The sequence below is a fragment of the Mustela nivalis genome, assembly GCF_964662115.1.
Source record: "Mustela nivalis genome assembly, chromosome: 6".
Lineage (NCBI taxonomy): Eukaryota > Metazoa > Chordata > Mammalia > Carnivora > Mustelidae > Mustela > Mustela nivalis.
The window spans coordinates 34,144,035-34,162,918 of record NC_139025.1 but is presented as its reverse complement, the minus strand read 5'-3'; the positions used below and the strand labels follow the sequence as shown (position 1 = coordinate 34,162,918).

At 34.6% G+C, this 18,884-nt stretch overlaps 1 protein-coding gene across 16 annotated transcripts in view; it reads left to right on the top strand.

Annotated features, from left to right (window-relative positions):
- GPHN (gephyrin) overlaps positions 1–18,884 on the top strand; it is a 643,001-nt gene that overhangs the window by 515,218 nt on the left and 108,899 nt on the right. For all 16 annotated transcript variants that reach the window (XM_082734092.1, XM_082734090.1, XM_082734087.1 and 13 more), the window contains one exon: positions 18,018–18,155. In XM_082734092.1, the coding sequence (XP_082590218.1) occupies positions 18,018–18,155 (138 nt within the window). The remainder of the gene's footprint in view (positions 1–18,017; positions 18,156–18,884) is intronic.

Below are 18,884 nucleotides of genomic sequence, written 5' to 3'. Positions count from 1 at the left end.
AGGGAAGTTTTAACAGTAAATGGCTTACATTAAAAGAGAAGATCTGAAATCAACAATCTAACTGCACATTTTAAAGAACAATAGAAATAAAAGAACTAATCTTCAAGTTAGAAGAAGGAAGAAAATAATAAATATTAGAGCAGAAATAAATGAAATAGAGAATAGAAATACAATAGAAATCAACAAAACAAAGAGTTGTTATTTTTTTAATTAGATAATTTGACAAACCCTCAATTAGACTGAGAATAAAAGAGAAGACTTAATTACTAAAATAAGAAATGAAAAAAAATACATTACAACTGATGCCACAAAAATAAGAAAAAGATTATGAGACTACTTTGAAGTTGGAAAGCCTAGAAGAAATGGATAAACTTCTAGAAACATATATTCTACCAAGACTGAATCATACAGAAACAGAAAATCAAAAAAAACCTAACAACTAGAAGGAGATTGAATCAGTAACCAAAAGTTTTCCACCAAGAATCCCAGAACCAGATGACTTCACTGTAGAATTCTACCAAACAATTAAAGAAGAATTAAAGCCAGTTCTTCTCAGACTCTTCCCAATATTGAAGAAGAGGGAACACTTAACTCGTTTTCTGAGGCTATCTATCATTACCCTGAGCCAGACAATGATATTATGAGAAAACTACAGACCAGTATCTCTTATGAACGTAGAAGCAAAAATCCTCAGCAAAAACTAGAAAATGAAATTCAACAGCACATGAAAAAGATTATATACCATGAACAAGTGAGATTTATCCCTGGGATACAAGGGTGGATGGTTCAACATACAAAAGTCAATAAACAGAATATACCACATTAACAAAACAAAAGAACAAAAACCACCTGATCATCTTAATAGATACAGAAAAAGCATTTGACAAAATTCAATGCCCTTTCCTGATAAAAACACTCACCAAACAGGAATAGAAGGGAGTTACCTCAACATAATAAAAGTTATATATAAAAAGGTAAACAGGTAAATTATATATAACAGTAGAAAACTGAAAGGTTTTCCTTTATTTGCAAACAAGGCAGGAATACCCACTTTCACCACTTCTATTCAATATGATACTGAAAGTTCCAGTCAGAGCTCTTAGGCAAGAAAAGCAAATAAAAGATATCTGAACTAGAAAGGAAGAAGTAAAATGATCTTTATTCACACATGACACAATCTTATATGTATAAAACCCTAAAGATTACACACATACACACATACACACACTGTCAGAATGAAATAATTCAACAAAGTTGCAGAATACAAACTCAATAATCCAAAATCAGTTGTGTTTCCAAATACTAACCATGAACAATCCAAAAGGAATTAAGAAAACAACCCCATTTCAATAGTATCAAAAAATAAAATACTTAGGGATAAATTAAACAAGGAGGTAAAAGACCTGTACACTGAAACTATAAAATATTGCTGAAAGAAATATCCTCTTGTTCATGAATTGGAAGACTTAATATTGTTAATATTCATATTACCTAAAGCAGTCTAAAGATTCAGTGCAATCACTATCAAATCCCAATGACATTTTTTTCAGAAATAGAAAAACCATTTTAAAATTCAGTGTAAAAAAAATCAAAGTACTTTAAATAGCTAAAATAATCTTGAGAAAAAACAAAGCTGCAGGCCTCTCATTTCCTGATTTCAAACATACTACAAAGATACATTAATCAAAACAATGTTGTTCTGGCATAAAAGCAAACATATAGACAAATGGAACAGAATAGAAAGCCCAGACATAAACTGCCACATATTTGGCACCAAGGCTGCCAAAACTACACAATATGGAAAGGATAGTCTATTCAACAAATGGTGTTGGGAAAACTGGATATCCAAATGCAAAAAAATTAAAGATGGACCCTTAATCTTATACTATATACCAAAATTAACTCAAATGGATTAAAGACCTAAACATAAGACTAGAAGAAAACATAAGGGGAACATAAAGGGAAAGCTTCATGACATTGGAATGGACAATGATATGACACAAAAACAGCAACTAAAACAAATATAGACAAGTGGGACTACATTAAATTTTTAAAAATCTGCATAGCAAAGTACACAATCAACAGAATGAAAAAGCAACCTATAGAATAGAACAAAGTATCTGCACACCATATATCAAATAATGAGTTAATCTCTGGGATATAGAAGGAATTCCTACAATTCAACAAAAAGCAATTAAAAAGTGGGCAAAAGGGCGCCTGGGTGGCTCAGTGGGTTGAGCCGCTGCCTTTGGCTCAGGTCATGATCTCAGGGTCCTGGGATCGAGTCCTGCATCGGGCTCTTTGCTCGGCAGGGAGCCTGCTTCTCTCTCTCTCTCTCTCTCTCTCTCTCTGCCTGCCTCTCTGTCTACTTGTGATTTCTTTCTGTCAAATAAGTAAATAAATAAAAATATTTTTTTTAAGTGGGTGGGGCGCCTGGGTGGCTCAGTGGGTTAAAGCCTCTGCCTTTGGCTCAGGTCATGATCCCAGAGTCCTGGGATCGAGCCCCACATCCGGCTCTCTGCTCTATGGAGAGCCTGCTTCCTCCTCTCTCTCTGCCTGCCTCTCTGCCTACTTGTGATCTCTCTCTGTCAAATGAATAAATAAAATGTTGGTTAAAAAAAAAAAAGTGGGCAAAAGACTTGAATATACAATTTTCCAAACATACACAAATGCCACTGCGTGTGTGAATGGATGCTCAATATCACTAATTATAAGGGAAATGCAAATAAAAACTGCCACTACTTAAGAAAAAAAAGAGTTGGTAAGGATGTGGAGAAACTGGAACCCTTGTGTACTGTTAGTGGGATTGTAAAACGGTGTTAACTACCTTGGAAAACTAAGGAAGTTCCTCAAAAAATTAACAATAAAATTGCAACATGATCCAACAGTCCTACTTCTGAGAATATATCCAGAAGAATTAAGAACAGGATCTCAAAGAGATATTTGCTTATCCATGTCCGTTGCAGCATTATTCACAATAGCTTCTGCAGCCTAAATGTCCATCAACAGATGAATGAATACATATACATAATGGACTATTAACTCAGCTCAGCCTTTAAAAAAGAAGGAAATCCTGTCATATGCTAGAACATGAATAAAACTTAAGACGTTATGCTAAATGAAATAAGCCTGTCACGAAATGCAAATTACTACATAACTCAACTTATCTAAGGTATCTAAAATAATCAAACTCATAGAATCAGAAAACAGAATGGTAGTTGCCAGGGGCTGGAAGTAGGAGGAAATGGGGCATTACTGTTCCATAGGTATAGAGTTTCAATTACACAAGGTGAAAAACTCTTTTCTCCCCAACTTCAAACTTCTCTTGTTGTTACATACTGGAAACCCCCCTGGTGTTGTGCTAGGATCTCACATTTCCCTAATCAGAACAAAATTAACCACCCTTCCCTCCAAATTGTCCACTTATTATCTTAGTTAATGTCATTCCCACTAACCCTCATAACTAAACTTGACTCTCATCAGATTTGCCTCTCCTTCTCAAAGCACAGTCAGTCATAGAACCATTTATTATGGCTCTTCTAATTACTCTTTTTCCAGTTCCTATTATTTTTAGTTAAGACCTTCTGTGTCGGGCGCCTGGGTGGCTCAGTGGGTTAAGCTGCTGCCTTCGGCTCAGGTCATGATCTCAGGGTCCTGGGATTGAGTCCCGCAGCAGGGAGCCTGCTTCCTCCTCTTTCTCTCTCTACCTGCCTCTCTGCCTACTTGTGATCTCTCTCTGTCAAATAAATAAATAAAATATTAAAAAAAAAAGACCTTCTGTGTCTCTAACTTTTAAGATTGTAATAGCATACTAACTCTTCCGCCTGACTGCAGTCTCTCTTACTTGCAGACTGCAGCCTATTTTCCTTGCAAGCTACCATCAGTCAAGTATTGCATTTTTAAGTCTGTATCACTTCTGTATTAAAAAATTTTTGAATAGTTCTTCATTTTCTATAGTATTAATCCTCTTCAAATCCTATCCTTAACTGAAATGACCACCCTTATACCTTTTAGTTCATCCTCTCCACCTCCAGCCTCATTGGGTGATTCCTCATTCTCTAAAAGTACTTTCAAATCTCTATTATTTTGTTCATTCTGTTTCAGATGTTCCTCCCTTTTTCTATTGTTTAAAGCTCAGTTGGCACCTCCTCTGTGGAACTTTACCGTTTGTGCCATCAGAATTAGTTATTTCCTTTTCTGCATTATCATACATACATAGTTTTTTGTTTTAAAACATTAAAAAATGGGGTTTTTTTGTTTGTTTGTTTAAAGACATAAGCATTTACAGGTTTGTTTTACTTTTTCCTTAAAACACTGTGTGACTGAGAAATAGGAATCTCATCTTACCTACCTCAGCATTACTTCCTAGTGATTAATAAAATATCTTACATAGGGAGAGTATTCAATTTATTTTTAGTAAATGAAGTTGAAGGAAAGAAAGTCCCCCTAGGGTGATACAGGAGAAAGCACACCAGGAAAATCTGGACATCTGGTCTTTTTGTTTTGAACTATCTATTTAGACATGTAATGTTGAGCTAATTTTTCAGCCTTTCTATGGTAAAACTTGTCTGCAAGAAATCTTTGTATGTGTCACTCTTATTGCATGGAACACTGGGTGTTCCATGCAAACAATGAATCATGAGACACTACAGCAAAAACTAATGATGAACTGTATGGTTACTAATATAACACAGTTTTTTAAAAAACTTCAAAATGTTGGCTCATATGATAAATTATGTAAATGGTTTCCAGTTGGCTTACATAATAAAGTGCAGTCTCCAAAGCCTAGCATTTAAGGGCTTTTATGGTCTGGTTTAGTTACTTTTCTAACCTCAACCCCCTCTGATCCCAATTAGGAACCCAGCACTCTACCAATACCCATCTCTACATTCTTTCCTGATCATATTGTGTCGAGTCTCACCTTGGCGGCTACTTAGTCCTGGCAGGAGTCAAATGCCACATTCAAACAGGATAATGGAGAATTTAATAAAGGAACTAGTTACAACAGAGTAGCTAGGGTTAAGGAAAAGCAAGATAAGTTAAAGAACTTTTGGGGCTCCCAACAGCAGGAAACTGTTTCTGCCTTTAAGCCTCAAGGATCCAGGGAAGAGAATAATTGTCTAAAATAAGTCTGTTAGAGAGGACTGACTCACAGAGCTAACTGTTTTTATTATATGAACATAACCACTGCCAAACAGCACTCAAGCAGAAGTCACAGGTATAAGGATTCTATTGGTTCTATCCATAAATGCTAGCCCTTTGGGGCACATAGCAGGGTAGAATAAAGTGGGGAGGAAAATGGGAGAGAAAAAGCAGCTGCTTTATTCAAACTGTTCTTTCCACATAGATTTAAATCTATCTCAGATGATAACTCTATTAAAAATAATATTAATGCAAATATATAACTTTTTTAGGGGAGAGGAAGAAGGAAAGGAAGAGGGGAAATCTTAAGCAGATTTCACACCCAGCATGGAACCCAACGACATAGGGCTCGCTCTTACAATCCTGAGATCATGACCTGAGCCAAAATCAAGAATAGGATGCTTAACTGAGCGAGCCACCCAGGCACCCTGAATGCAAATATCTAATATTTATGAAGAGCTTACTATACACCAAGCATTGTAACACACATATGGAGGAGGGGGGCAGTTTGAGGAGGAGGAAGGGAATAAGGGAAATAAGAGGCTGGAAAAGTTAACGAATTTTGAGCTCCAGTTGGCCATATAGTTTTTGAATATGAACCTCCTAATTGCCGTGCTAATGGGTTTGGATTTTATTGTAAAGGTCGGTAAAGGAATTTGAATGTGGAATGACAAGATCAAATTTACAATTTTGAAAGAACATTTACTGTGATGTGAAGAATGAATTGATTCCAGGTGAGATCAGAAGCAGGAATCTGATGAGAGCTTGAATTAAAGCTGGAGCAATAGAAATAGAAAAATAATACAGTATTTTTTTTCTAACATTAAGGAATCACAATTGGCAGGATTGGGAACTAGATATGGAAGGTAAGGAAGTCAAGAATGACCACCAATTTCTAACTTCGGAAGCATGAATTACAAGATCCTATATTAGATATGACTCATACTTTATCTTCATAGTCTTAAAAATAAGCAGGTGTTTGCTAGTTGTACTGGAAGTAGAAAAGCAGTTAAGACAGATGTGTGAGAAAAAAATCATGCTGTGTACTGGAAATTATTAAGTTTTCTATAGCTGGAATAAGGATATATGTAAGAGCAAAGAGGGATGAAGTCAGAGAGAAAGGACAGATCATGAAAAGTCTAACACATTACTCTAGATTGTCTGAACTGTATCCCTAGGATAAATTTTAAAACATTTATATTTACTTATATATATATATATGCATATGCATATATGTGCATATATATACACACATATACATATATGTGTATGTATGTATATATGTATGTGTGTGTATATATGTATGTATATATGTAAATATATTAAATTTAAGTGATGTATGATTATTGCAAGAATCTGAATAATACAGAAATTAGGAAGGAAAAAAGTCAGTCTTATCCTACAACTTAAAGATAACTGCTACTAACATATATAATTATTTTCTTCCACTATACACATTGGATTATATATTAATTCTAGAATTATAGTCATACTGTGATTTATACATTTTTTAAAAACTATAGCCCTCATATCAGCAGAATTAGTTGTGAATTAACCTCACTTTTTAGGCCTATCAAAAGATGAGAAGAGGGGCGCCTCCGTGGCTCAGTTGGTTAAGCGGCTGCCTTCTGCTCGGGTCATGATTCCAGGGTTCTGGGATCGAGCCCCGCATCCGGCTCCCTGCTCAGCGGAGAGCCTGCTTCTCTCTCTCCCCCTCTCCCTGCCGCTCTGCTTACTTGTGCTCTCTCTCTAGTTCTCTGTCAAATAAACAAATAAAATATTTTTAAAAAAAAGATGAGAAGAATACCAATTGCCCAATAAATATAGAATAAACTAGTTTCTGTTTAATGTGCAAAATACCTTAAAAACTAGATTTCTGTTCACCAAGAACACTGACTCAGCCTTCATATTTGCCTGTATGATCACCTGTTATACAATTTTCTTTCTCAAGTATTCAAATTGACATCTACCACATGCCTAATGATTATGTTTAACAATGTTTACATCTTAGAAAAGATATCAGTCAAATTTACTTTTTTATTAGTCTATCATTAAAACTAATAACTAGGATAGACATTCTGGAGTTGAAGCCTTATGTGCTTATACCTAATAATATGAAAAAAAAAAACACCATCTAAAGAAGATTAAGTAAGGCAAATGCAGCTTTTATGTGCTGGTAAAACTCCTCTAACTACAAAAATGACTTTGAACTTCTCTGGGTTCTTTTTCCCAGCGTATTATAGAGACTAGTTAGTTAATGCTTAGAAAGGGTTTTAAAAGATATTTTTAGATTCCACTTTTAGAAATATAATAGCTTATTTCTTTTTTTTTTTTTTTAATTTATTTTTTATTTTCAGCATAACAGTATTCATTATTTTTCACCACACCCAGTGCTCCATGCAATTCGTGCCCTTTATAATACCCACCACCTAGTACCCCAAACTCCCACCCCCCACCCCTTCAAAATCCTCAGATTGTTTTTCAGAGTCCATAGTCTCTCATGGTTCACCTCCCCTTCCAATTTCCCCCAACTCCCTTCTCCTCTCTAACTCCCCATGTCCTCCATGCTATTTGTTATGCTCCACAAATAAGTGAAACCATATGATAATTGACTCTCTCTGCTTGACTTATTTCACTCAGCATAATAATCTCTTCCAGTCCCGTCCATGCTGCTACAAAAGTTGGGTATTTGTCCTTTCTTTTTTTTTTTTTTTTATAAACATATATTTTTATCCCCAGGGGTACAGGTCTGTGAATCACCAGGTTTATTTCTAAAGAAAAATTACTTTTTCTCTACCATTGTCTAAAGAATGTTTAGAACAAGGACCTACTAAAGAAAACAATTCTAATTTTGCATTTTAATGCTAGTGGCACTTATGAAGACATTCCAAATAGAAGCTAACAAAAAATATATTTAAGTTTATATATGTGTGTGTACATATATATGTATATATGTACATATATATACATATACATACATGCATTTATATTAATGCCTCTGAAATTATATCCCGACAACCTCTTTGGGGAATAAAAGAATTTTCAGCTTTTTGGCTAGTAAAGTTTAAAAAGGTGGTCCTAGCAGCCTAACAAAGCAAGCTGAAATTCAGAGACCCAAAAAGGGCACAAAACCAGAAATCAACAGCAGGACAAGAATGAACTAAAGGATTTCAGAATAGATAATATATTTGTTTGTATTCCTGAACCAGAATGTTGGCAAAGCAGAGGGTAATTACCAATAGTGTAAGCAAAGAAGAGAAAGATCTGATGAAAAAAGTTGTTGAAAGGGGAAAGGGAAAAATTATATCTGAAAGAGGAAGATTATGTCGAAAGCTGGTCTTTTGGCATAGTGGCTATAAATAGTACCCATACTTTTTAATATGTATGCAGCACTAGTGTAAGGGCAAGAACCCAAGGATCAAGGATTGAGGCTTTCCTCAAGAGTCCTCCATTCATTCTTAGGTACACCTATAGTGAAGTCCAGTCCTATAAAGACAGTCATGAAAAATTACTGTAGATCATCTACAGCCACCTCAACGCAAAAGACTTTGCTTGCCTTTGTTGGGTGTGTTAGCACTTGACTCCTACTTACTGTTTTTTAAAACTAATTTTATCCTTAGGGCGCCTGGGTGGCTCAATCAGTTAGGCATCTGCCTTCAGGTCATGATTGGGCTCCCTGCTCAGCAGGGAGTCTGCTTGTCCCTCTCCCTCTTCCTGCCCTCTTCTTGCCCATGCACATGCATGCACTCTCTCAAATAAATAAATAAAATCTTTTCTCAAAAATTGAAATAATATCACAGACCTGTACCCCTGAAACAAATAATACATTGTGTATTAATTTAAAAAATGAAAATAATAATTTTATTTTTTAGTATTGCTTTAGCCAGTCTATTTTATCATTATATCTTCTAATGTCATTTTTCACTTCATCTCTTTTTACCTTGTACTCTCAGCTAATTTTATCTATTTACTTTTAATATGATATATTTAGCTCACTTGTATGTGACTAATTGAAAATAAAAGTGGAAGGAAGATAGCTATAAAAGACAGTTTACACCTGACCATGGGAAATAAATTACTTTTTCCTCCTTTGGTCTTATAATTTTTCTATAGATAAACCTCTTGATCTAAAGATAACCTATAAGGATTTACTTACAGTGTTACTTACTTAGAGTGTTAATAAATAATTATTTGTTAAATTATTTATTATTTATATTTAATAAATAAGTATATTTTACATAATTTATAGTAATATTAATCAAATTATTTTATTAATTATTTTATTGTTTATGATTATTCTGTTAATTATTCATTAAATTATTTATGATTTATTAACTTATTTCTTAATAATTATATTTAGTTTATGATCTATGAAATCATTTATTAAAATTATTTATTATTAAGGAATTTATTATTAAATAAGGCAGTGCATACATTGAACCCAAAGCTAATTTTTCATTTCCTTCACTGCTTGACCACAACTAAATTATTTTTTATTCTCCTTATTCATTTCCCTACTGCATTGGCCCTCTTACCACTTTTAAACAAAATGGTAAAGAGAAGAAAAACCTAGTTTCAATTTATTGTTAATAAATGTTTGCAATTATTTTTAAATATGGACTATTCTAGTAAAAAAGAACACTGAAGTTATTGACTAGAATAATGTTTGAAATTTTAGGTAGTGTTTATCTCTCAGCTCATCTTTGTCATGCTGCATATTCTAAAGTGGTTAAAATCAAGTATTTTAAGACCTTAGTCAACAAAAATTTTCTGTGTGGCCACTGTGTGCATAGCATCCTTGGGCTTTGACGTTAAGATACTTTTTCCTTTCTCAAAGAGCTGAAAATCTAGTTAAGAAGATAGACACATATATAAATAAGTACTATTGCTGTAAGATACGTAGTTAATATAGTATGTAATGAGAATCCTAGGATAGAGTAGTTAATAGTGCCTCAGCGCAGGAAACAGAAAGAAAAGGTATGGGCATATATTGCATCATAAAGGAGAGATTATTGAAAGAAATTTTGGGGGTTTTTTTATTATTTATTATTATTATTATTGCAATAATTTCAAACTTCAGAAAAGTTGCAAGCATAGTACAAAGAACTCTTGTATATCTTTCATCAGATTCCCTCAAATGTTAGCATTTTGCCACAATTGCTTTATCATTTCTCTCTGTATATTAACACACATATTTTCTGGAATTGCTTGTGGGTAAATTGCAGACATGTTGCCTCTTTACCCCTAAATACTTCAAATGTAGATTTCCTTTATTTTAAAAAAGGAGAAAAGAAAGAAAAAATATTCTTACATAACCATGATACAATTATCAAAATCAGGAAATGAACCTTGCCATAATACTGTTATACAATCTTATTCAAATTACATTTTGTCAATTTTTCTAATAATGTTCTTGATAGCAAAAGAAAAAAACATTTTCTCCTTCTGATCTGAGATCCAGTCCAGAATCATACATTACTTTTACCAACCATGTGCCTTTAGGCTCCTTTATCTGGAGCAACTCCTCTTTTTTTTTTTTTTTTTTTGGTCTTTCATGACCTTAACATTTTTCAAGACACAGGTCAGTTACTTTATAGAATATTCCTCAGTTTTAGACTTCTCTGATATTTCCTGGCGGTTTCATTCAAGTTATGTATTTTTGTTAGAAATACTTTACATGTGATGCTGTATTCTTCACACATCATATAAAGAGATTCATGATGTCATTTTATCCTGTTACTGGTGATATTAATTACTGGTGATATTAACTTTGGTCACTTGGTTAAGATGCTGTCTTCCAGGTTTCTCCACTCTAAAATTACTACTTTACTTTGTAGTTAGTAGGAATCTTATGGGGCTATATGGTGAAACTATATAAATATGTGTTTTCCTTTAGATTTTCACCTTCTAGTTTTACAATCCACTGATGATTTTTGCCTGAACCAGTTCTTGTTATGATAGTTGCCAAGTGGTGACTTTATAATTCCAACATTTCTTCATATATCAGTTGGCATTCTGTTGTAAGGAAGAATTTTATGTAATTATTTCTTTATTTATATTAGTGTATATTCATAGATTCTTACTTTTCTTTTATTAAATGGATTCTATTATCTGCTACTATCCTAATTTACTTTGATGCTTAAGTTGCCCCAGGCCAAACAGTCTCTTCAAGTTGACTCCAAGATTCTTTTGACATATTCCATCATTATTTGATTACTTCCTTACTAAAGAAAGTTGTGAAGGAAGAATAATAATTTCTTAAGAAGATAAGAGAAAAGTCACTCTAGGCAAAGCAAACATCATATGCTAAGGCAGGGAAATATGAAATGGTTTGGTATATGCTAATATCTACAGTATCATCAGTTTTCTAATGGAGTAGTGAGTGAGGCTAAAAAAGAAGCAAAGAAGTATTTTATATACTATTCAAAGGAATTTGATTTTATCCCATGGGTAATGAACCAACCAAGCATATAAATTATAGTGCAAATGTTTTCTGACAGTGCCCTGTTTTATAATCTTGATTATAAAATTATAATCTTGATGCACAAAGCCCAAGAGTACTTTCCTTTAATATTTCTTATAATGCCCTAGAAAATAACACAGTCCCTTCAGCCATGTTTTCTTGGTCTTGTCAGAAATGCTCATAGCATTTTTATCTTAGTATAAACAAGTAGAAAAACATTTAAGACTATTAAATTGAAAACAATATGAGAAAGTATTTTCAGATACACAAACTGCCATATCATCCCCAAGTCTATAAACTCTATGATTGCCAGTGTTTTCTTAGGCTTTGAGCTTGATTTATCTTAGTTTAAGAGATACATATGAAAGAGGAAATGCTTATATATCTGAACCACACATCCTTTGAATTACCAAAGATCCTAGCTATTTAACCTAAGCAAACTATCATTTTCACTCTTTAGGTTTCCTAGGAAAGCTATTCATTATTTTAAGTGGTTTGCTGCTCTCAAAGATTCAGAAAGTAGAAATATAAGGAATCCAAGCTGCAAATAGTATGATAAAGCAAGGCAATGTTATTAATATGACAGAAGGAACCTCTTCGTTGAGACTTTCTGTATATCCAAAGAATTTATGATTATTTACACTTTAGGCAGTTTGGTTGTTTTGAGGTATAAAGTTTCCTCTTGAGGATTTTAATTTAATCAAGAAGAACCTGCACAAAGATCTTGTTTCATCATATTCTGTTATATCATTTGAAAGCATCTTTTCTTTATTTAACTTCTAATTTAAAGAGTGGATTTTCAAGCTAAAATGAAACATTGTATATTAAAAATTATCAGATTGAAAAGGATGCATTTGAACTGGAAAAAATAATTTCATTGGAATAAATCTCATTTCACGATGACCATTACATTAAAAAGGGTTACTGCTATATGACAAAGATCCTTAGTTACTCTACTCAGTAGAAAGGAATTCATTTGTACCTTCTGTGCCCCTTTGAAGGCCTTATACATCACAGATACTGCCATTAGTATTTAAACATATCTTTCATAATGTCAGTCCTGATTGAATCCATACTGTTTCTATACTAACTTCTTATATAGTCTTTAGTGATTATAACTGCTGCAAGGAAGATAGAAAACCTCAGTAACATTTTGAGTATTTTACCTGCAAAGATTCCAAGCTCATATATAGTCAACCCCACATCTAAACTTATGCACCAGAAAATATAAAAGTGACAAGTTAGGTTTTACTTACAGAAACCTGGATTTGTTAGAGAAACCTCCTGGTCACCAATCTGTGGCTAATTTAGAATTGCTTTAATCCTTTAAATTTACTTGAGAAAATTAAACCCATTGCAGAAGAATGCTAGCAATTTAGATGTTATAATAATTCAAACCTGTGCTTCTTTGCTCAGTTTGGATATCTACTAGTGGAGGGCATGTCTAGACTTGCTTTCACCATCCCCACCCTGCTTCCATATAAAAATTCCATATCCTACAGCACTTTGTAGTTTATTTTTGTCAGAGTAGCTACCCTGCCTACGAATTATCAGTGATAGCCATATATTACCAACTAACTTTACTATTATAAGTTAAAGTAAATATTCCCTTGAACACTCTAATCTTCTATATAGGACACATATTTTTACATGTTAGTTTTGAACATGAGTTGAATGGAGCTAATACCCTCACAGATTCTCTTTGTGACCATTCGTATTTGTTTTTAAGGTAGCCATCAGAATATATCTGTGGCCATGAAATCATCTTTCCTTTATAGGGAAAAACTATCCAAATTTTCTCTCAATTTTTGGATTTTTTTTTTTTTTTGATTTTTTTAATCCAAAAACCGAACTCCCTTTTATTATAACCTTCTTATTTTAAAAAAAAGTATTCTTTCCTACCTTTCTACTTCTATCAAACTGGATTTTATGGCCCATTCAGAGTAATTTGGCTACTAGGCTATAATCCGTCATGCCTTCAAGACATAAGAGTGCATACTTTTTTTCCTTTTCCATTAGATTTCTTTTTTTTTTTAAGATTTTATTTATTTATTTGACAGGGAGAGATCACTAGTACACAGAAAGGCAGGCAGAGAGAGAGGGGGGGAAGCAGGCTCCCCACTGAACAGAGATCCCGGCGCAGGACTCGATCCCAGGACCCTGAGATCATGACCCAAGCCGAATGCAGCGGCTTAACCCACTGAGCCACCCAGGCATCCCTCCATTAGATTTCTATGGTGGGTTCGGAATCAACAAGAGGATTGGGGTGTGGAGAAAAACAATTCTTGATTCCTTTTCCTATCTGAATGAGTTCTCTAATGCCCAGGTCAAATAAAAGTGCTTTGGGATTATAACCTGTAAAATAAAAGTCAGAGATAACTATTCTTAAATTTTCTGAAGCTTTCACTTTGAAGCTTCTTACAAATAACTACTGTCAACATCAGAAAATAGTTGAAATCATGTTCCTTTAAAAAATGGAAACCAAAAATTTAGTAAGATATAGGGTTTACCTTCAAGGAGTTTACAATTGACTAACATAGGTAAGATAAATATTTAAATGTCTATAACATAGCATAGAAGTGGTAGGTGCCCTAAAATGTATGTATAAATAAGGTGCAAAATTATTTTTAAAGATTTTTGGGGGACGCCTGGGTGGCTCAGTTGGTTAAGCAGCTGCCTTCGGCTCAGGTCGTGATCCCAGCGTCCTGGGATCGAGTCCCACATTGGGCTCCTTGCTCGGCAGGGAGCCTGCTTCTCCCTCTGCCTCTGCCTGCCACTCTGTCTGCCTGTGCTCGCTCTCTCCCTCTCTCTCTCTGATAAATAGATAAAATCTTAAAAAAAAAAAAAGATTTTTGGGAAAGATTTTTCCAGGCTGGTAGATAGCCAAACAGTAATTTCCAATTAGAGAAAAACCAGCAGGGGACCTGGGTGGCTCAGTTGGTTAAGCAACTGCCTTCAGCTCAGGTCATGATCCTGGAGTCCCAGGATCAAGTCCCACATCAGTCTCTCTGCTCATCAGGGAGCCAGCTTCTCCCTCTGCCCCTTGCCCCTTTCATGCTCTCTCCCTCTCTCAAATAAATAAAATCTTTAACAAAAAAGAGAGAGAGGGAGAAAAAACCAGCAGTGTCTATAGTTAGAGAACTATCATCAGGTGGTTTAATACCTACCTGCTCTTATTTTTTTATTTACCGTCTTTCCTTTCTGCTGAGCTATAATGTTCTTCATGGCAGGGTGTATCTCACTCTGTATCCCAATTCCCTAACCATAACTGGCTCATAAAATCCATTCAATAAATAGCTGTTGAATAGATGTATCACTGATGAACTAGTTTTCTAATAAGAAAATTTTATTACAAAGCAATTCAACAAATAAACTGTTCAGTTAAAAAGTATAATTTTCTCCTCAGAAATTAAACACTTTAAAAGGATAGCTTTTATAAGGTTATACACAATTTGGGCACCATAAAGAAAGTAAAACATATTTTAGAAAATATCATATCTGAGACCAATAAACCTGAAAAAAAAAAAAAGAACAGAAGCACCTATCTCCATCATTTTCTCCAGTTACACTTGTTGTGACAATATGTCTTCATGATATTTAATGACAAAGTTGGGACTTCAGTGAAAACAAGAAATAAATTTATGTTTCAAATTATAAGTGAATGATATACATAATCCTTTGTAAGTGTCGTCTTATTAAATTTTGAATAGAAATACTATTCATGTTTAGCACTAAATCTCTAAGGCCCTTCAAGCTTTGAAAATTTTGTGATTTTCTGATTGCCCATGGGAGGGAAATAGTCCTAAGTATAACATCTTTTTATGTCTTAGAACAATATCATTCACCTTAAATGGAAACTCTTTGAGGTGGTACCTTTAAGTTAATTAAGTGAATATGTCTGAAGCAACTGCTGGGGTTGGGTTAGAGATATTAAACTTAATAAATTGCAATGACTAGGAACTTATAGACTACTGAGGAATATATACAATTGTGATAAAGTGGATTAAAGAAATAGGAACTTATTTGTCTTACATATCAAAAGCCTGGTGACGGGCAGTCTAGGGATTGTGCAACAGCTCAATATTGTCAGCAGAGACTCGGGCTTTTTTTTCTTCTCAGATTTCCATAGTTACTGTGTGGGTTTCCACCCTCCTGGTTAAAAAATGGCTACAGCACCTCCCAGTATGTACCCATGTCCCAAGCAGAAAGAAGAAAGGGCAAAAGCTTTCTCCTCTTAAAGCTTTCTCTCTTTTTCTTTTTATTCACTATAGGGGCCTGCCCCCCAGGGATTTCTTCCAACATCTTACTGACCAGAACTGTATCATATGACCACACTCCACTGCAGAGTAGCTAGGGAAGAATGGAGCTGTGAATAGCAGACAGGATAGCCAAGCAACTGTATTTGCAGTTACTCCTTTTCTGTTCACCCCGGACTATAAGAAAAGAAAGGCCAAGTTATTTATGCATGAAAATATAGTGATCTAAAAAGTCCCTTTCTGTCATTAAATGATTCATTAATTTAACAAATATTTATTTTTATTGCTTATTTTGTGCCAAATACTGTTATAGATACTGGAGATAACATTGAACAAAAAAGACAATGGAGCTTACATTCTAAAGGGGAAGGCTATATATATAAATGTACAATATAAATTATAAGCATGTGGAAATGAATATCCATATATATGTGTGTATGTATTTATATATCCACGGAGAAAGGATAAAAATAATAGAGAAGAATGGTGGATAATAATCTAGATAGGATGTTTAACAGAGTCCTCTCTGATGAGATGATATTTTAACAATGACCTGAAAGAAATGAGGGATTGATGGAACCATAGTATCTGGGGAAAGATGTCAAAGTGGACAAAATACCGAGTATGAAGACCCTGAAGAGGGATTATTTTGCATGCCCAAGGACAAGCAAGAAAACTGTGTGGTTAGAGCACAATGATCAAGAGTGGAAATGATAGATCATGAGGATAGTAGGGGCCATAATATGTTGGACTTCATGCCATAGCAAATATTTTATTCTGAGTGAGATGGAAATTCATTGGAGAGTAATGAGCAAAGATTAGCACAATCCAGTTTAAAATTTAAAAGGATCACTGTAACTACTGTGGAGAGTAAATTATAGTGCAACAAGGACAACAGCAGGGAGATCAGTTAGGAGGCTATTCAGTTTCCCAGGAAGTAAATCATGGATCCAACCACTGTAGTAATTGTGGAGGTGGTAAGTAATGGTTAGATTCTAGAGCTATTTCAAAGGTAGTTTAGATAGGGTTCTGACAAAAAGAATCAAGGATGTTTCCAAGATTTTGGATTAATAACTGCAAGAATCAGGTTGCTATTTTCTGAGATAGAAATTGCAAGAGAATAAAACATCTTAAGGGCAAGATAGAAGGGTGGGGGGAATCAAGAGTTTGATTTTGAACATGTTCAGTTTCAATTACCTGTTGCACATCCAAGTGAATGTTGGATGATTTCTAAGTTTGGAGATGCACATTCTTGTCCACCAGCTGTTTAGATGACGTAAAAATCTAGAGTTGAAGATAGAGGTTGGGATTGGAGATATAAATTAGGAGTTTTAGTGTATGGGTAATATTAATGCCGTGAAGGAGAGTGAATAAGGAGTGAGTAGCTAAATAATCTTTTCCTGTGGCTTTTCTAAAAAAAAAAGAAAATTTTCTATGAAATCCTAAATAAATTCAAGTTTGAGTATTTCATTTTACCAGCTAGCTCATTAAATGTTCAATGTTTAGTATGTGGTTAAGGACATAAACTCTGAAGTCACACTACCCTAGTTTGAGTCATGTCTCTACTGTTACAAGCTTTGTGATTTAGGCCAAGATATATAAACCCCTCTTTCCTCATCTGTAAATAAGGATAATAATAATTCCTCCCCATAAGGTTGTTGTGAAAATTAATCGGAACAGTGCCACAATGCACGGTAAGCACCCAAAAGGATTATCTGATAACATGATTAAATTTCACCAAGTTTTGGGGCACCTGGGTGGCTCAGTGGGTTAGGCCACTGCCTTTGGCTCAGGTCATGATCTCAGGGTCCTGGGATCGAGTCCCACATCCAGCTCTCTGCTCAGTGGGGAGCCTGCTTCTCCCTCTCTCTCTCTCTGCCTGTCTCTCCACCTACTTGTGATCTCTCTCTGTCAAATAAATAAATAAAATCTTAAAAAAAAAATTTCACCAAGTTTTGACATATAATGTAACACTGCTGATTTGATTTAATGTTCCACCAAAGCAGGCTATATTTTGGAAGGAAAAGAAAATTTCTTACCTTATAATATTCATTTACAGACATATGAAAATGAGAATTAATGATATTTATTAGACATTACCACTCTGTAATAACTGTTTCAGCATCACAGTCTTAGTTAATTATCTTCCTATTTAGGTCACAGTGCTGTTGACATCACCAAGGTGGCTAGAAGACACCGCATGTCTCCTTTTCCTCTAACGTCTATGGACAAGGCCTTCATCACAGTCCTGGAGATGACTCCGGTGCTTGGGACAGAAATCATCAACTACCGAGGTACTATTATATTTGTCCATTGCCTTTTCTTTTCATTTTTTTTCCAAGTAAGATTCATAATAATATGAATACATGGTCTTCCTGAAGGAGAAAGGTTATTAACCATTATCATAATTACTATATAATTCTTTTTGCTTTATTTCTACTCAATTGTAAGATCAATCTTAATGGTATTAGAGAGTAAAGTACCTATAAAGCTTCCTCTTCATAAAAAAAAAGAAGGAAAACAACTGTGTTTACCTTGTCCATCAAAATACCAATACTCTAAATTAAAGAAAGGATTATCAGGGGCACTTGGGTGGCACAGTCCGTTGGGTGTTCAATCCTTGGTTTCAGCTCAGGTCATGATCTCAGGGTCATAAGATCAAGCCCTGTCTCAGGCTCTATGCCCCCTCCTGCTCATGCTCTCTCTCTCTGTCAAATAAATGTAATAGGGGCACATGGGTGACTCAGTCAGTTAAGTGTCCGACTCATGGTTCTGCTAAGGTCATGATCCCAGGGTCCTGGAGTCAAGCCCCACATAGGACTCCATGGTCAGTGAGGAGTCTCTCTCCCTCTGCCCTACCCACAGTCTTCTCTGTCTCTCAAATAAATCAATAAATCATTTTTATAAAAAAGGACTTCAAATAAGTAAAATAAATCTTAAAAATGAAAGAAAGGATTATCAGTCCTGAGTGAGGAAAGTAGTTATCTCTATGTCTGCCTGCTGTCCTTTTTTCAGAAATGAGA